The 19,147-nt window shown below is 39.6% G+C and overlaps 1 protein-coding gene and 2 pseudogenes across 1 annotated transcript; all 3 read left to right on the top strand.

Moving 5' to 3' along the window:
* The first annotated feature begins 2,514 nt into the window (after positions 1-2,514).
* LOC143139576 (biglycan-like) lies at positions 2,515-3,812 on the top strand (annotated as a pseudogene).
* A 333-nt stretch (positions 3,813-4,145) lies between these two features.
* On the top strand, positions 4,146-5,592 carry LOC143139575 (toll-like receptor 12; annotated as a pseudogene).
* A 5,457-nt stretch (positions 5,593-11,049) lies between these two features.
* Positions 11,050-19,011, top strand: glo1 (glyoxalase 1). Its single transcript, XM_076299197.1, has 6 exons — positions 11,050-11,343; positions 14,440-14,522; positions 14,679-14,819; positions 14,934-15,001; positions 15,187-15,276; positions 18,693-19,011. The coding sequence occupies exons 1-6, from the start codon at positions 11,083-11,085 to the stop codon at positions 18,797-18,799; spliced, it is 750 nt and encodes a 249-aa protein (XP_076155312.1). The 5' UTR covers positions 11,050-11,082; the 3' UTR covers positions 18,800-19,011.
* The last annotated feature ends 136 nt before the right edge of the window (positions 19,012-19,147 follow it).

Here is a 19,147-nt window from a genome sequence, read left to right as displayed (position 1 = left end):
CCCCAAACAGGAAAATGTAAGACCCATTTCAAAGTGTACCCTTGTCTCATAATCATACGAGTAAAAAAGAATGATAGGCCTAGTTTTGCACTGCACTATTTGTAACAGTGACTTTAGCATTGCCCATGGCGGGTTAAATGATTGCAAAAAACATGTTGAGGTGAGTTTAACTAGTGTCAATTCATGTGCATATTATTCAGGCCTATACTAGATGGCTAGTTGCCAAGGCTACATGAAAAGACCAAACTACCAAAATCTACATTTTATTTTCACAATTTCTATCTATAGGCCTTCCTTATTTGGTGTGCTGACTAGACATTATTGAACAAACATTTAAATCTGTATTTCAGTAACTAAGTAGGCAATTTTTTTTATTATTAATATTATTATTATTTATTTATTTATTTATTTATTTATTTATTTATTTATTTATTTTTTTTTTTTAAATGTTGGGGGGGGGGGCTTCGTGATACCTCCCTGAAATTACTTTTTGCAGGTTGGGATGTCTGTAGTAGCCTGAGACCCCCAGAGAAGGTAGTCCTACAGTGTGAACAGGAAGGAAACTGAGGCCCCATCAAAGCTGAAGTGCACCAGAAAGGGTTGCAGAAAGAGATCCAAGTCCTCTTTCAAATGAACTCATAATGTGAATACAAAATTAACGGAGTCCCTTTTGTTTTGGTCCACTTTCTGGTACCCTTTTAGTGGACTGAGGGCCAGATGTACGTACATTTGCAAATGTATCGTTATCAACGTCATGGACAAACCGCAGATTGCGAATGCTGTCAGACCCAAGTTTCCGTCGAATGTAAAGCCTAGCTTAATGTTACCTTTCTTGCCCATCTGAAATAACTCCTAGCTTTGCTCCTTCCCTCCTTTCTGTTTTTGTTGTTTTCAAAAACCTGTTATATCCGCAAAACTTTCCCCCCACGGACCACGGACCATCCAACGCATTCAAAAGTAACGCATTCTATTAGCTATTCCAGGCGTCATGTTTAATAAGCTGCCCTTTTTTTGATGAACACATACAGAGTTTATAAATGATATCCTTTAATTTCATGTTTCCATATCATTATGACCTGATTCGAAATTATGTATTTATTCATGAATTAATTACAAAAGATTTAAAATTTTCATTTTACACCTGTCCACCATAGCCCTTTTCATCTCGCGTACCCCCTAGAAGCAGCTCGCGTACCACCGGGGGTACGCGTACCACAGTTTGGGAATCCCTGGCCTAGATGGACCTGAGGCTTTCAGCTGAGGACGGAAGCTAGAGAATCACCATGCATATCACTGTGCACACATGGGACTGCTCTTCTCTGTTTTACTATCTACATCAGTGTTTCCCAAAGTCTGGGTCGCGACCCACGCGTGGGTCGCAGGAGAATTTATTTGGGTCGCCAGCCCAGCACAATTTATGTTGTGTTATAGGTCTGATACCATTTGTCATTTGATAACAGGAAAGAAACAGTTTTCTATTAGGATGTAGTTTGTTAACTACCACAGTTACGGTTTTGTCATAAAAGCTCATGAAACTGGCGCATGAAACTGGGGGACGAACGCATCGCAGAGGGGGAGCCAGAGCATGGATATCTACCTCTCAAAATGAAACCGTTCTGTGGGGCGCCTGCCATGACCTGTACCTCGCAGTTGCAAACTGCAAGGGACATGAATCCGCCTATTTGCACGAACATTAACAGATACCAGTTCCTCAACTTAACCGATTAAAATCTAGTGACCGTGCTGTCAACTAAAGCAGACATCCATAGACCGGATAAGGATATTCAATTTGCATGTAGAGTTTCGATTGTAGATGCAATCTTTAAAGTTAATAGCAACCTCCTCACATTCTTATTTCTGATTTAAAATGCACAACAGTGCATTATATTAGGCTACAATTTAAATAGACATTTTAAACACTATTTCTCTCGTTTTGTACCTCGCGAACTCCAAAGTAAAGGCGCATTCTTCCGGCTATTGCCCAAAAGCCTTGTTCTGATATAACGACTATATAATATAATACAACAATACAATATAACGACTTGAGTTATTTGCTGTCATCGGAATTGACGTCCACAGTGTTATGGACCCATTTGTCTGCAACGCAACGTAGCCTACAACATTTTTTTTAGAAATACAGAAACAGCTTTACTATGCTGACGAATGCGCAACATGCGAGAATTTCCCCAAACTCTCGGATGCGCATTAAAACGTATCTTTTCAGTAGTCATTTCCAACTTTTCACGCTGATGGTGCTCAAAATGCAACACTACCGTGTTCAAAGCAGGATCTATCTATCTAGATCCTATAGCAATGTATGGTTGGGGGAGGCATAGAAAAGTTGGAGAACCTGTGGCCTAAAACAATGTTGGTGGTTGCAGGGTAGATTTGAAGTGAAATGGGTCGCGATGGTCTGTCATTTTTAAAAAGTGGGTCGCCAGAAAAAAAGTTTGGGAAACACTGATCTACATTGTGGCTTGTAGTTGCGTGTCTGGATTCACATATGGGGCCTGTATGTTACATGACCCAGAGCAGTTTGGAGGACGTACCAAATTCCACTGCTACAAAAAAGGTCTTGATCATGTGCCAAAAAACCTTCCACTTGACATAACTGATATAGACATTTCTAAAAATAGAATAAAAGCGATAAAGATTGGGGATTTCGAAAATCTTACACAACTGAAAATCTTAAACATTTCCTACAATTCAATCTCTTATGTGGAGGAAGGACCTTTCAAAGACTTGATTTCCTTAACAGAATTGGGCCTGAGGAGTAACCGTTTGACCAGAATCACAAAATAATTCTTGCCTGACCAATCTAAAAGTGCTCCTCCTCGACAACAACATTTTGACCATTGAAATGTCATCATTTTCTGTCTTCCACCATCTAGAGTGTGTGAAGCTGTCTAACAACATGTTGAGAGACATGGCATCAATGCAACCCATCTTCAGAGTTCAAACTGACTGAAATACATATTTCTTCCAACAACATCTCAATTTTTCAGTCAAACACTGAATTTATCTCACAAACCTCTAAGCATTTTTAGGATTAGTGAAGATATTTTCCCCTATCTCCAGGCAATCAATCTGTCATACTGTTTTTCAAGTAGAAATTTAAAATGGGAAGTGCTGAATACAAGTTTCTTTAGGAATGTAAAGAGGCTTGACATGGCTGGTGTTAATGTCTCATTAGCAATTCAAGGTGATACAGCAAACATTTAATAATTCACTGGTCGAGTTGACATTGAGCGCTGTACCTCTTGCAAAATCCCTTATAAGTTATACTTGTCATATTCCAATACTCACAACGCTTACTTTGAGAAATAACAACATCACTAGCTTAAAAGGCACAGGGCTGGAGAGATGCTGTCAAATTACTGGATCTGGGCCATAATAGACTTGCTGATCTGGAAAATGTTTTTGCATCACTGACAAATCTTAGTTTTTTACAACTGGGTTATAATCAATTTTCATACATTACAAGTATGATACAAAAGCTATCCATGTTGGAAAACTTAAATTTAGTACTTAATCAAATTGAAAGTTTGGATTGTTCCACCTTTAAAACTCTTTAACAAACTGAAAACTCTCCGCTTATATGGAAACATCATTCATGTGGTGAAAGACTGTGTATTCCAAGACCTGATCCATCTAAAAAAACTGTACTTAGGATCAAACATTATTAAATATTTCAGAGGAGCTTTCAAAAATGGTCCTGCTAAGTTGGAATATCTAGAACTAAACTCAAACTCATTAGCTTCTCTTAACACTGATGACTTCAGAGGTTTAACATCACTGAGGACTTTAAATGACAATTCAATTGATAACAAGGCTTTTGACAAATTAAGTAGCTTGAAAGTGCTGAACTTGGAATTTAACAAGATAACAGATAAATCACTCAGACCAACTGTATTTTCAGGACTTTCAAATCTTCTAGAACTGTCTTTACAGAAAAATCACTTATTAAATGCTGAACATTTTCATAATCCTCCTTTTTATCATTTAAAATCTCTTCAAGTGCTTTCAATTCAATTTCAGCGTTATCATAAGAAACATTTTTTGGGCCCAGAATGCTGGACTTAAATACTTGCATGATGATGTGTTCAAAGATAACACCCACCTCACAGAACTAGGTCTGAGTGGAAATGACCTCACAATTCCTGCCCCTGCGAAAACTATATAAGCTCTATTTAAGCGAGACTCACCTGAAAACCTTAGATTTTGTTGTACAAGCAAAACTAGACCACCTGTATTATTTGCAGGTCCGCAATAACCAAATCTCATCAATGAATGACACGATTATCATGTCCCTTCCTGGGTTAAGGCAACTCGATATGCAAGGAAACACGTTCACCTGTGACTGTAGCAATGCTTGGTTCATCAAATGGGTGGAGGAAGGTAACTTCACACAAGTATGTGCTGCTAATACATACGAATGTAACAGTCCTCCCGATTTGAAACAAACTAAATTTCTAAGTGTAGATGTATCTTCTTGTTCAGTAAACATTGAGTTTTATTGTTACATATCCAGCACTTGTCTTGTGCTCCTGACCTTGATCATCTCTCTCATCTATAACTTCCTACACTGGCAAATAGTTTATGGCTATTATCTCTTCTTGGCATTTCTCTATGACAATGAGAAGAAGGGGTCTAACAAGCCATTAGGTTTCCAGTATGATGCTTTTGTTTCCTACAACACATATGATGAACTTTGGGTCATCAGTGAGTTGCTCCCCAAACTAGAGGGAGAACAGGGATGGAGATTATGTCTGCACCACCGGGACTTCCAACCAGGGAAACAACATGGACAACATCGTGGATGGCATCTACAGCAGCCGCAAGACTATCTGCATCCTCAGCCAGCACTACCTGGAGAGTGAGTGGTGTTCCAGGGAAGTGCAGGTGGCCAGCTTCCGTCTGTTCGATGAGAAAAAAGACGTTCTGATCCTGGTGTTCCTGGAGGACATTCCAGTCTATCGGCTGTCCCCGTACTACAGGATGAGGGGCCTGGTGAAGAAGCGCACGTACCTCAGCTGGCCCAAAGCGGGACAGGACACACGGGTCTTCTGGGAGAAGAGTTGCCCTTGGTGCCACAAGGGGTTCTGAGGAGGAGAATTCCCTTAGTGATGTGCAAAATGTCCTTTGATCCTTAAACAGTTACGCTTTCACAGATTCTGTCAAGAGAATATGCCATATGCTCATGTTAATTTTGACTTCATAACTATTGTTACATCCAAACTCATGCTGAATTCTAAACCAAACAGTTCTATGTGATTTCAACATTTCAATAGAGTATACCAGCTTTTAACTATGATTAATGGCTTGCTAATCAACTATTTTACTGATTGATGATATGAGCAATTAACATAATGTTAAAATCAGCTTCTATAAAAACCACCACAAGAAAATGTAAATCTGTACAAATGTAAAACTTCTTGCATAGGTAATTAGGTATACTGAGCTAAAGATTGCATAGCAAAACACAACAATAAATAAAATCAGCTTGTGGATAAATAACGTGATTATTATTTCTTTCATCGAAAAATTCTCATTTGCAGCCTTGCAGACCTTTGCCATTCCTCCTTGCAAGGCCATCTCCAGACATTCAACAGGAGGCTGCTACAAATTCCTCCCACTATAGTGGGTGTAACACCCTAAGCAGCTTAAAACCATGGGTAACACTTTACTTGACGCGTATCTACATCGGAGTGACATGACACTGACTGTCATAACTTGGCATGACAAAAACCGAATGACACTAACCCTAATCCAAACGAATGACATTTGACTGAAGCGAGTGATTGAAGCGTTATGTCATAAACATTTATGACTTGTTTATAATGTTTATGACACATTCATGAGTGTCATGTCACTCTTATGTAGATACCGTCAAGTAAATTGTAACCAAACCATGTACACTACCGGTCAAAAGTTTGGGGTCACTTAGAAATTTCCATTCCACTCCATTATAGACAAAATACCAGCTGAGATCAGTTGTATTGTTTTTTTAATCAGGGCAGCAGTTTAATCAGGGCAGCATTATGTGCAAAATGTTTCTTGACTATTGTACAGTAGAAAGAAATGGCTAATCTTTCCTGTAATATCTAAATTGCCCATTTTCAGCAACCAATCATCCAATGTTCCAAAGCCACATTCTGTTTACTAATCTGATATATTTTTAAAAGGCTAACTGAGAAAGCATTTGAGAACCCTTTTGCAATTATGTAAGCACATAATGTAATCTGAAAACTGCTGCCCTGATAAAAAAAAAAAACACAATGCAACTGATCTCAGCTGGTATTTTGTCTACAATCGAGTGGAATGGACATTTCTAAGTGACCCTTAACTTTTAACCCGTATTGTAGCCAACTATCAGATTCAGAAGCTCCAAAAATACATTTATAAAAAAAAGAAAAAGTGAATGTCCACACAATTTGTGAAATACATCTTCACACCACAAACTATATACAGTCTGAATACAAATGGTTACGGTCAGCTACTTTGATATTTTACATTCTGCACCTACGCATGTGTATTTCTGGTGCTTTTGCCCCTCAATATTTCTATGATTTCTGTGAACAATGTGAGCTGTTGTGTCACTTGTGTCTTTCTCTGTCTTCTCATCACGTCACCAATAGTGTTGGGCATTTCCTGGGCATGTTGTCAAGTCAAGTCATTTTAATTGTAGCACATTTAAAAACAACAGCGTTGACCCAAAGTGCTTCACAAGTTGTGAGGTTAGTTATGACAAAATAAGATAAAAAAGACCAAACATTTGAGGAACAGAGACAGATGCAGATGCATTGCTGATGTTGTTGAGTGGGGAGCCTTTTATATGCTTCCAAACAGTTATCCACTTTTAAATAACTATTTCCAAGGTGAATTTGAATTCAATTAAACATGTACTCTGTATTTGCAAATAAGTTTGATCACATTTACAGTTATTAATTTAGCATACATCCAAGCTACAGTGCAAAGACATTATTACAGCAGACATGAAGTTATGATTGCATTTCAACTATCAGACTCACTTGCAGCAGTGCTTCTCTTTATCATTAATTTGGGTTCCAGGAGTGGGATTCCAATCCATGGGGACATGTGTCCTGTCCATTGGATCTTAAAACGGACTCTTAACCACTCTGCCATGCTTTTCATTGTCAGAACTTTAGAACTTTCAGAACTTTACAGATGACACCACCGTCATTGGTTTGATCCAAGATGGTGATGAGTCTGCGTACAGGCAGGAGGTGGAACAGCTGGTCCAGTGGTGCGGTCAGAACCACCTGAATCTTAACCCCAAGAAGACTGTGGAGATGACAGTGGACTTTAGGAGAAGCCAACCCCCCTCCCCCCCCCCCCCCCCCCACCATTCAGAACGACACAGTGTCCAATGTGGATTCCTTTAGGTTCCTGGGATCAACCATTTCACAGGACCTAAAATGGTCCCTCCACATCGACACTATCCAGTAAAAGGCCCAGCAGAGGTTATTCTTCCTGATACAGCTAAAGAAGTTAAATCTGCATAAGGAGCTGCTGAGCACTTTCTACTCAGCCATCATTCAGTCTGTCATCTGCACCTCCATCACTGCCTGGTTTGGGTCTGCCACCAAACGGGACAGGGCCAGACTGCAATGGACAATTAGGGCTGCAGAGAGCCCCACCCTTACACTGAACAAAGTCAATTAACACTGTTCTGCTCATCTACCTCATGTGTACTTCAACCTTATAGTTACAATAGTGTTATTAATACATTATCATTGCACTGAACTGCCTTGCACTATATTTATTTTTAATCTTAAACCTCAGTCTATACCATACATGGGCAACATACGGCCCGCGGGCCACATCCGGCCCGTGGGCTTTCCCTGACCGGCCCGCGTAAGGTCCGTGAAAGAACAATAGTCAAGAGCCTAGCATAGAGATAATGCATGCAAATCAATATCGTTGTTTTTATTTTGAAAGCGACTGCTATTTGTACGCCCATACATTTGTGCATGGATGCGGCGACGTAAACACCCTCACTGATGTGCTGGTGAATAGGAAAATGCTTCTGCGTCGACACAATGCAGTTGCCTTTACGTCGGCGTAAACCTTTCAAAGTTTTGTGTCTCTTATGTCTGCGTCGCTCACCACCGCAAAGGTTGTTAGAACGAACTCCTACTGCTGCTCGTTGGCGATACGAAGTGTTCATTTCAAAACGTTACTGGCAGATAGACAGTTTACAATCGGATAACCCCGTAATTGTAACCAAAATATGTCTGAGTTTATTTGCAAAGCTTATGTTAGCGAACTAGTATGATGCTACTACCCACAGGTTGCTTGAAGCAGCCGGCTCAACACACAGAGCGAGTTCACCAATCACAGTTATGTGCATAAAGTTAAAGCAAAAACATAGCCTACATTTTTAAAATAGTTTTCTTTGTGCATGTTGATTAACTAATGACAGCTTACTCTTGTCTGCTCCACATTTTCGTAGTCTAATTCTGCATAGAGTTAATTTAATGATGGTAATGATTTAATGATGAAATATTGCTGAGTGTTGATGAAATGGTGGCACGGCCTATCGGTTGTACTGACTCCTTCACATTTTCATGACCTAGCCTAATTATATAGATATTGTAGTACTTTTTTATATCAGTCTTTGAAAACTGAAAAAAATGTCAATGTTAAAAAAATCATTTTGAGGAATGAGGATTAAATACTGGACATAGATTAAATAGGCCTATTGCTGTTTTTCCTTTGTCTCCCTCACATTTTCATCTGTTCTTACGACTAGTAAACAAAACCATATGATTTACTTAATGTTATACAAGAACAGAATAGAATTGAACAGAATTGAGTTCAGACTTGAGTTCGGTATTTTGAGTCCGGCCCTCCTCAACAGTCCCAGTTTGTCATGTGGCCCCTTGGGGAAATTAGTTGCCCACCCCTGGTCTATACTGATATTGCACAATCCCCACCCTTTCAACTGTATATTGCATCTTGCTTGTGAATGTTGAGGTGTCCACGAGTCCACGACCATGGCAACCTTGACAGGGACAACAAGGAAGCGATCATCCTCAGCTGCAGCTGATTCTGATTCTGATTAATATTTAGAGACCAAGAGCATGTAAGAGTATGGCCGAAATCGCGTCTGCCGGTGAAACACTTTGAGATTTAGAGGGAAAAGGCCGCAGGAGAATGAAACACTTCACGCTATCCTCATTTGAAAGAGAGAACAGGCCCACAGCGCCTCTCATGTGGAATGAGAAGTACATTGCGCCGTTCTCCTGTTGATCGCGTGTCTGAACAATAGACAAGCTGGTGAAGAGTTAATTGGTAACTGTTAATTATTACAAACTCGTTTAATCTGACTCCATTTAATTAATAGGTTTGAGCACCAGGCTGGTTCTTACAAGCACAACACAGTTCCTACGAATTTCTAAATACTCTTCTATTTTGTCACTATATAGGAATGGGTCTGCTCATGAATGGGTGTGTCTCTTTTGCATTATAATCCTGACAGATATCCTGCTTAACTGGATGGTAACTGGCCTTACCTCCTTGTCTTTTGAAGACTCATAATTATGCTCATCTAGCCTGGGTATTCCCAGGCTAATGCTCATCCATGTGGAGAAAGGAATGACGCTAAAGAGAGAGAGTAAAACAAGAAGAATGAATGGCCAGTAACTCCTGAGAGCAGCTGTTCAGAACTATGGGCATATACGCTTTATAGCAGCCTACACATCAGCCAACATTAAAGACAACAGTGCTGTCACTAAATATGCAGGGCTTTTACAAGAGAGGCTCATACCTCGTCCATGTCATTGGAGAGCGACTCATCACACACTGAGTGTTCGGGGTCACTCTGTGGTGGAGGCAGGAGGGTGAGAGAATGACCTGTCACTGTTTAAGGGTGGGGATGGGGTGGTACATTGGGAGAGCCTGTGAAACATTCCCAGAAAGGGTTGTGTGAAAGATGAAGCACACCCACCCCTGATGTAGGAGCTGATACACGCGGTAGCAGGCTCAGAGCTGGATGCCCTCCACCATCGGCCTACTGGAGCTCTGCTGCAACAAACTCATCGTCAGACTCATCCGATTTTATGATTCCTCACTGTCTTTCCTAATTTTTCTGTTGACGTGAAGATGAGATGTGAAGCCTGATTGGTGATTAGACAATTTATTTGGAAATTATTAGGCCTAATTAAATTATTACTTAAGTTACCTTGGTGCATAAATCCCTCATAGACAGTAATGATTAATATTCATCAAATCCCCCCATATGTCAATGCATGTTGCATGCATATCTATGGTCTATTTTAAATGAGAAAATGATTTAGCCTAAATGAAAGAGAATGTTTTGCATTTTCTCGAAGTGATGTAGCCATATTATGTTACATATATATAATTCAATGTATTTAGATATTTTTGAAATGTTGTTAGGCCTAATACTAGTTGATTACAAGGGCAAAGTAAGTTGCAAATCATAGTAGTTGTTTTTTTTACACTACATTATACAACAGTTGGCCTATAATTTGACCCATGCTGATTTAGTGTGGTTCTTAGACAAATATTAAACTAACAAAATAATAGGCTAGGTCTAGCATGTTGGTTAAGACGTTCATATCTTACCCGTAGGCCTAATTCCGCAGCCAGCCTTCAGTCCACACATGGCCTATGATCCAGGTTTTGATAATGTTACATTTATTGATGAAGAAGAAGACAATAAATATGATCCGGGGTTTGATTTATTGCGCAGTCGCGAGTTCGGTTTTTTAGGTGACGTTCGCATAGTCAATACCAAAGATTCTAGAGCGCTTTAGAATGGTCAAAACTGCCCCAGGGAATTCCAGTGTGAAAATCCCTTTGGGAACACTACACTACTAGCCTACAGTCAGACATCTTCAAGGGTCTACTTTTTGCATAGCTGATTCTGCTGGCTTGAGCTCATGTGACTTGCCGCAGCCAATGTTAATGCTGACCTATATTCCCCTGAAGTTGACACATTCGTGGCGTTAGTAGTTGACAAATAGGAACTTGACCTCCATGATGGACAGTTAATAAAGAAAGCGCCACTGGTGCGCTGTTTAAATCAGCAGAATGCAGTGTTTCAGAACAACCTATTTACGTCTACCGAGTACACAATTTTGTATATACTCCATCTGCCACACGGGGGCTTACTGCGTTCAAACTGGAAGGAGCTGTATTAGGTTTGGTTTACCACGCCTAGCAGCAGCAGGCAAGACTTTGCGCCAGTCCCGTCGTTTTCACCTGAACCGGGCAGATCTCGAAATGACTGATCAAGGTTTAACAGACGAGGCTCTTGCAGCTGCTTGCAAGGATGGAAATCCAATTACCAAGGTAAAGATAGGTTTAGCCATGTTGCATGTATCGGTGGTCATCTTGGAAACCTAACATAGCAGAGTGCATAACGTTAACGCTGAGGAAGTTTTAACCGAGCCCTACGGGACAGTCGTCAGACAGCCCACTGGAATGTGAATGTTGGTGTATCAAACTCGTGAATCACTGTAAAGTAACTAACTACGGGTAGTGATACATATCTACTATGTTTCCCACCTGACGAGTCAGTATAGTAATAAAATAAATTATTTAAAACCTACAACGTACAACTTACCTATGTAACGTTCACAGGTTGTGCTAACACTGTGCTAACATTTATGTTGTATGAAGTTCAACCAGAAGCTAGCCTAGGTGGGTTGCTAATAATATCAGTGTTTCAACTATTTATGAACATTAAAAGTTATTGGATAGCGAGTTGGCTTCTGGTCAAGAGTGGCAATTCGACAATTCTAGAATTAGCACTGACATTTCCGACTTATGCTTCTAACTGCTATGCGTGGCGAGAGCTCTGACATTATACATGATGCTAACTTGACTGATTGTGCTGCTATGTAGGCAGGTCCAGAGCCTTATACAGGTCCATTTAGCAGCCTATCAGAGAATACAGCGAACATTTCTCAGGTGATAGGAAAGTTCCAGTCTCACAGATTGTAGAAATACTTGGAAATGACCGTAATTGGACATTCCTCCCACAAAGACTTTTTTTGGGGTCCACACCCATTTTTCAAGTAGGCCTACCTTCAATTAGGTAGCCTACTTTACCTTTTTTGCTTTACAAAAAATGACAGTCCTCAACCAGATTGCGAAACAGAGCAGAATAGATATGGCTATGCAGTATGACAATGTATTCATGGGTTTCATCAGGTCCCTTTCCACAGGTGTATAAAATCAAGCACCTTGATTATCAATGCAGACTGCATGGTGCTTGATTAATACACCTGTGGAAAGGGACCTGATGAAACCCATCAATATGAACAACGTGCAGTGTAGTGGCAGTTCATTATAAGAGTAGTAAGAAGAATAGCCTGTATCAGCCTGTATCAGTGTATTAACAGTAATATATTATGAGAAAAACAGAATATGTGTATTCAGTATGAACCAAATAGACAGATATGTATAATATGTACAGCTACGTGCAGTGTGGTAACAGTACCATTGCAGTGCAGAAACAGTAACATACAGCAGAGAGTAGTAAGAATAAGTGTATGTGCAGGATGAATAGTATGAGGAGCAGTAAAATATGATCATCATCAACCATTGTTTATTCAGGGAAGGTTGATGCCATGAGTTAACAAAAACACAGCAACAACAATCAAATAAAAACAAAAAAACAATAAAAGAGTGTATGATACAAAAAACAAATAAAAACGAATATACACTGTGTGCAAAATTATTAGGCAAGTTGTATTTCTGAAGATTAATTTTATAGTTGAACAAATACAATGATGTCAGTCAATCAAAAATGTTATTAAACCTCAAACCTGAATATTTAACAAAGGGAAAGTGAGTTTTGGCTTTCTCAGGAGAAAATATATGTGTGCAGAATTATTAGGCAACTATTGGTGTGCAGAATTATTATGCAACTAAATAAGAAACTAAAAATGTCCCACCCCACTTGTTTATTTTCATTTCTAAGAGTAAGAATAAACAAAATAAACAACTCAAAATGTACAAATAAACACTTCTGACATTTCATGAAATATTCAGCGACCAATATAGCCACCCTTCTTTTCAATAACTGTCATGAGCCTTCCATCCATGGAGTCTGTTAATTTTTTGATCTGTTGATGATGAACATTTTGTCCAGCAGCAACCACAGCCTCCCAAATGCTGTTCAAAGGGGTGTACTGTCTTCCCTCACTGTAAATCTCACATTTAAGAAGGGTCCACAAGTTCTCAATGGGTTTAGGTCAGGTGAAGAAGGGGGCCATGTCATTATTCTGACATCTTTAAAGTCTTTGCTGGCTAGCCACTCAATGGAGTACTTGGATGCATGTGATGGAGCATTGTCCTGCATAAAAAACATGGCCTTCTTGAAGGATGTAGTTTTTTCTGTACCACTGCTTGAAGAAAGTATCTTCTGAAAACTGGCAGTAGTTTTGGGAGTTGATTTTAAGTCCATTTTCAACCCTAAAAGGTCCAACTAGCTCATCCTTAATAATAGCAGCCCATACCAGTACCCCACCTCCACCTTGCTGGCGTCTGACTAAGTGGAGCTCTGTGCCCATTAGTGATCCAGCCACGGGCCCATCCGTCTGGTCCGTCAAGAATCACTCTTATCTCATCTGTCTATAAAACCGTTGAAAAATCTGTCTTCAGATATTTCTTGGCCCAGTCTTGACGTTAAACTTATGAGTCTTAAGTGGTGGTCGTGTTTCAGCCTTCCTTACCTGGGCCATGTCTCTGACCACTGAACACCATGTACTTCTGGACACTCCAGGTAGGTTGCATTTCTGGAATAAGGCCGCACTGGAGGTCAATGGGTTCCTGGTAACTTCATGTTTAATTATTCGCACGTCTCTAGCAGTTATTCTGCGCCTTTTTTTCTCCACACGTTTCTTGCAACCCTTTTGACTATTTGCAACAAAACGTTTGATTATTCGGTGATCACGCCTCAATATCTTTGCTTCTTCAAGAGCGCTGCATCCCTGTGAAAGGCATTTTACATTTTTTTGCTTTTCAGAGTCTGTTAAATCTCTTTTTTGGCCCATTTTGTCTGAGGTAAAGAAGCTGCCTAATAACTATGCACACCTTGATTGTAGGGTGTTGATCACTTTAGGCCACACCTTCCCTCATTACACAAATACACATCAACTGATGATGCATAAATCCAATTAGCAGTCAGGTTTATATAGGTTGGAGTTGGAAATATGCATAAAAATGATAATAAGGTAAAAATACTCACTTGCCTAATAATTGTGCACACGGTGTAGACTTGTGTGCATTATCTGTATGCCACACAGTAGCCTAGGACAATTGTTCTCAGAGGTCCCTAGACAATAAATTGACATCTTGAAAGCCTGGATGTTCATGAGGTTCATGGTGGTTGAATTCTGGTTATGATATTGGTTATGATATTGGTTGTTGTTCTTACAGGATTTCATGATGCAGCAGACTATGCTCAGAGTTAAGGATCCAGTGAAGTCCTTAGATTTTTACACACGAATCTTAGGAATGACGTGAGTCATGGATCAGCAGTCTTTTCTTGCTTTAATTCTTCTCTCTCTGTCTTTCCTTTGTGTTTAATCCTTCCTGGTTCTGTTCCGTAGAACACAGGAGATTATGAAAAACAATTTTAACATAGGGTTTCTGTGTGTGTGATCTGTTTTGTCCAGCTTGCTCCAAAAGTTTGATTTTCCAGCAATGCGGTTCTCTCTCTACTTCCTGGGTTATGAGGACAAGAAGGAGATTCCAGGTGATGTGAAGGAGAGGACGGCGTGGACCTTCTCCCGAAGAGCCACCATTGAGCTAACACAGTGAGTTCTGCACATGAGTACAAACCTTTCCTTATTGTACTGATGTACTGCTGATGCTGTTGCTGAACATGGAGCTGCTGTTATTCACTACTGTAAATGGTCTCCTGCCAACAGTAACTGGGGTTCAGAAACTGATGACAGCCAGTCCTACCACAATGGAAACTCAGACCCACGTGGATTTGGTGAGTTTCTTTATGTTTTTTGAAAGCACATGATTCATCTTGATATCCAGACATGGGTAATAACTCACCAATCTCCACAAATAATAGGCCAAACATTACGTAGGATGATTATCACCATGAGGTTTTGTTCAATAAATGTTCAACAAATAAATGGGAACTGTTTTTTTATGTTTTTACTTATGTAGGGCACATTGGCATTGCTGTCCCTGATGTGTATGCAGCCTGCAAGCTTTTTCAGGAAGAAGGAGTGACCTTTGTGAAGAAGCCAGATGATGGTGGGTATTGAAAACTAAAACCTTTGCATCAGCTTCATGGGTTTTAAGCATGGAGATTTAATGTAGAACTACAGAGAGAGGGAGGAAGTACTGCCCCCATTTAGTTCAATGGCCCATGCTAGGCTGACTTCAGCCAAAGAAATTTAAAATTGACCGCAGCCATCTTTATCAAAATGGTATTTAATGTAGCGTATTTCCGGCACAGCTAGACTTAACCAATTAGGTTCCACGTTACAGATGAAGACAATGGACGGAAGTACAACGGCATGTCATTGATGTATATTGGATATTCTTGCAGAGGAAAAGTAGTTTTTCGATAATGCGCATCATCTATCGCCATAGGCGCAAGTTTATTTTATTGGTTCGCTATTGGGATAACATTTTGGGGATGGTGGTAGCCTACAGGAGTTTGCCCCGTGTCTCGAAGTTCTATAATGTGATATTCATTGATGTTATAATACACAATGCGAGTCAATATTGAGTAAGAATTAAATACTTTGTATTGGTTACACAAATAATGATCCCTATGACAGGCTGTATTGTAGGACATTAAGTGCACAAGATGTAGCCTACAAAAATGACTATAATTCAAGTAGCCATATGGGACGTAAGAAACTTGTGGATAGCCGGGATGTTTGGTGCGCCCCGTATGTATATTTGCAGCTTGTTAAACCGAAACTTGCAGGCTGAAATAAAGCCAACGCAAATTAAAACACTTACCGATAGACACACACACCCCTCAGTCAGGGTTCCCGCGGATCCTTAAAAAGTCTTAAAAAGTCTTAAATACAACTTTTGGTTTTTAAGGCCTAAAAAAAGTCTTAAATTGTCAGGGATGTCTTGAATTTTCGAAAGGGAGACACTCGTCTGATAATTTGCTGCGTAGGCCTAATTTATGAAGGAACCACGGTCTGACAGAAAAAGAAAACGAACGTTTTCGCAATCAGAAGGAAATACTGTACATGTTAAGTTGATCTGTTTGCATCTTTCCAGCGTGTGTTGCTGGCCTAGCCTAGGGAAGAAAATATCTGTCTAAGTTATAATACCTGTAATATCTGTCATCAGCTTGCTTGCCAGCCTTTCCCAGTAGGCCTACTTTGCAAAAGTTGTGAAATATAACCCTTTTTTTTTTATGTCGGCGACTGGCTACATAAAAAAAAAAACCTGTGCGTTCATAATACGTGCGTGCTTGAGATGAAACCAGCAGTTTTCAGCAGGATCCGAGGAGAATCTGTCTCTTAATTACTTTAAAACAAGTCAATGGTTTTACAATGTTTCAGTCAAGCTTTGGTTAGTTTAGATACAACTGGTATGCAAAATGTAAAGTAGTGGATTAACTTTAATTTGCTGTACTGCATATGGGACATATGATGCATATGGGAATAGATGCACATAGTAAATTATATAAAGTAGGCCTATTAAAATATTTAAATAGCTTAGTCTAACTTTGAAAAAAAATATTGAAGGGAATCCAGTCCAGTGCACATGTCTTTGGCAAATAGGCTACTACAGATACAGGTGAAGAACAGTCAGCCTCAGCCAGTAAGCACAACCAGATATGTACAGCCAGCTTCAAAAGCAAGCAGCCCAGACCCTAAAACTGGGCATTTATAGCTGTGAAGGTGATTCACACACAATTATTTTTCTTTCACCAGAATATATTTGGTAACTTCTGTAGACATCCAAAATTGGGTGGGGGTTAAAATTAGTAGGAAAAAAAACTATTGCATAAAACAATTTTAAGTTGTCGTATGTATCTTTTTGCCGTGGTATGGTCTTAATTTTTCCATTTAGATGTCTTGAAAAGGTCTTAAAAGTCTTTAAATTTGCACTTGGAAAATGTGCAGATACCCTGCCCTCAGGTATATTGCAGTTCGAGCAACCAGGCATTTCAAGTGTCTGCAATTGCTGTCACTATCAGAAACTTCTGACACAATCTCATAGAAACCAATGCAGTTGACGCTTCATCTATTTAAAGTAGAGGGGAGAGGGTTGTTGGATATTTGGCTATTGCCTCGGCTGGCAGCCTGATCATTTAAATCAAATGCAAGTAGCCTAATCATGTCAATGGTTCAGGAAAACAAACTAATAGTCATAGAAATTAATTTTGTCTTAAATCATGGGGAGACATAGCCTACATGATCCCAACGCTGCTTTTTCATGGACTGCAAGCACAAACTGCAGCCTAGGCTACAAAAATGTTTAGTTTCTTCGACAGAGTAGGTTAATAATTGGATTTAATTCATTGCTACACATCTACTAAATGTACTGTCATAGTCAGTTACCTTCCCAGCCCACAAATAATGGAAACATTAGCAATATAATGACATTTAATTACTTTTTTCTTTTACCACAAAGCCTAGACCATGCAAGTAGTACGTCAAGAATCCATAGGTTACTCCAAGTAGGCAGTAGTTTATTTGTCATCTTCCAGAAATGCTTTACCACCAACATGGACGCATGAGGATGCACGTGCCCAACACTAAACTCGTGCATGAGCTGTCATCTACCAATCAGCATGTAAAAACTGGTGCCGGATGTGCCCATGGGACGCCATATTTTAAGAAATGTAGGCGCCCAAATGCCATGCTAATTGGCTGAAGCTAACCCTGACTCCCTGGTTTTACAGTGCAACCGGAAAGTTTTCAGACCCTTTCAAGTTTTCCACATTTTGTTATGTGTCAGACTCGCCTTAAAATGGATTCAGTTTATTTTTTTTAGAACTTGATTGGAGTCCATCTGGGACTAAATGAATTCATTGGACATTATTAGGAGAGGCACACATCTATCTATATAAAGTCTCACAGTTGATGGTGTATGTCAGAGTGAAAACCAAACCACGAGGTTGAGAGAATTGTCCTCAATTACTCAGTTTGGCTGGGCGGCCAGATCTACGAACACTGTTGGTAATGTCCAATGAATTCATTTAGGCCCAGGTGGACTCCAATCAAGTTCTAGAAGCATCTCAAGGAACGTTGATAGAAGTAGGATGCACCAGAGCTCAATTGCAAGAGTCATAACAAAGGGTCTGAATACTTATGCAAATGAGTTATTTCCGTCTTTTATTTTTTTTTTAATAAATTTACAAAACACTCCAAACACCTGCGTTTTTGTGGAATATTGGAGTATTGTGTATAGATTGATGAAAAAATAAATAATTGAATCCGTTTTAAGATGAGTGAATCATAACAAAATGTGGAAAACTTAAAAGGGTCTGAAAACATTGATTGCACTGTAAGTGCTCCTCACAACCCGATGACTAGTTTGGTTTGTGGCTGAATGTGTAGTGGTACTTTATAACCAACATTTTTGTGTGGGGGCCTGCTGTCCTCTTTACTCCAGAACTTCTCCAGCAATTGCTGACTGTTTTTCACTGACCTAGAAGAATGTCCACATGACATGCTTTCTTATTTCAGGTAAAATGAAAGGCTTAGCGTTCATTCAGGACCCGGACGGTTACTGGATTGAGATTCTGAGCCCCAACGGTATGGTCCCCATCACCTCAGGTGGAACCTCAGGTTGAACCTCAGGGAGCAGGAGTTCCGTTGACCATCATGTGCAATTTAAGAACAAATGGGAGAGAGAACTGGTGGTTTGCGAAAATTGTAATTACAGAGGTCAAGAATATAATGTACTAATTGTGATAACTGTGATGACAGATGCTACTATGAAATTATTTTTCTCATGCATTAACATTTTTGTCAATTATTGGTTATTAAATTGTTCTTAACACTACTTATATTTTCTTTGGTTGGTATCGACACAATCATGTAGTGTCTTCACTTCACTCCATTTTTGACTTATAGTAGATCAATAAATGCTACTCTGAAGTCAATGCTTTTTGCTTGATAAATGTAACTTTCCATTCATA

The sequence above is a fragment of the Alosa pseudoharengus genome, unplaced genomic scaffold, assembly GCF_046254945.1.
Source record: "Alosa pseudoharengus isolate Yale_2024_CS ecotype anadromous, Long Island Sound unplaced genomic scaffold, YU_APseudo_1.1 YU_APseudo_1.1_scf_22, whole genome shotgun sequence".
Lineage (NCBI taxonomy): Eukaryota > Metazoa > Chordata > Actinopteri > Clupeiformes > Clupeidae > Alosa > Alosa pseudoharengus.
This window is presented reverse-complemented; position numbering and strand designations above follow the sequence as displayed.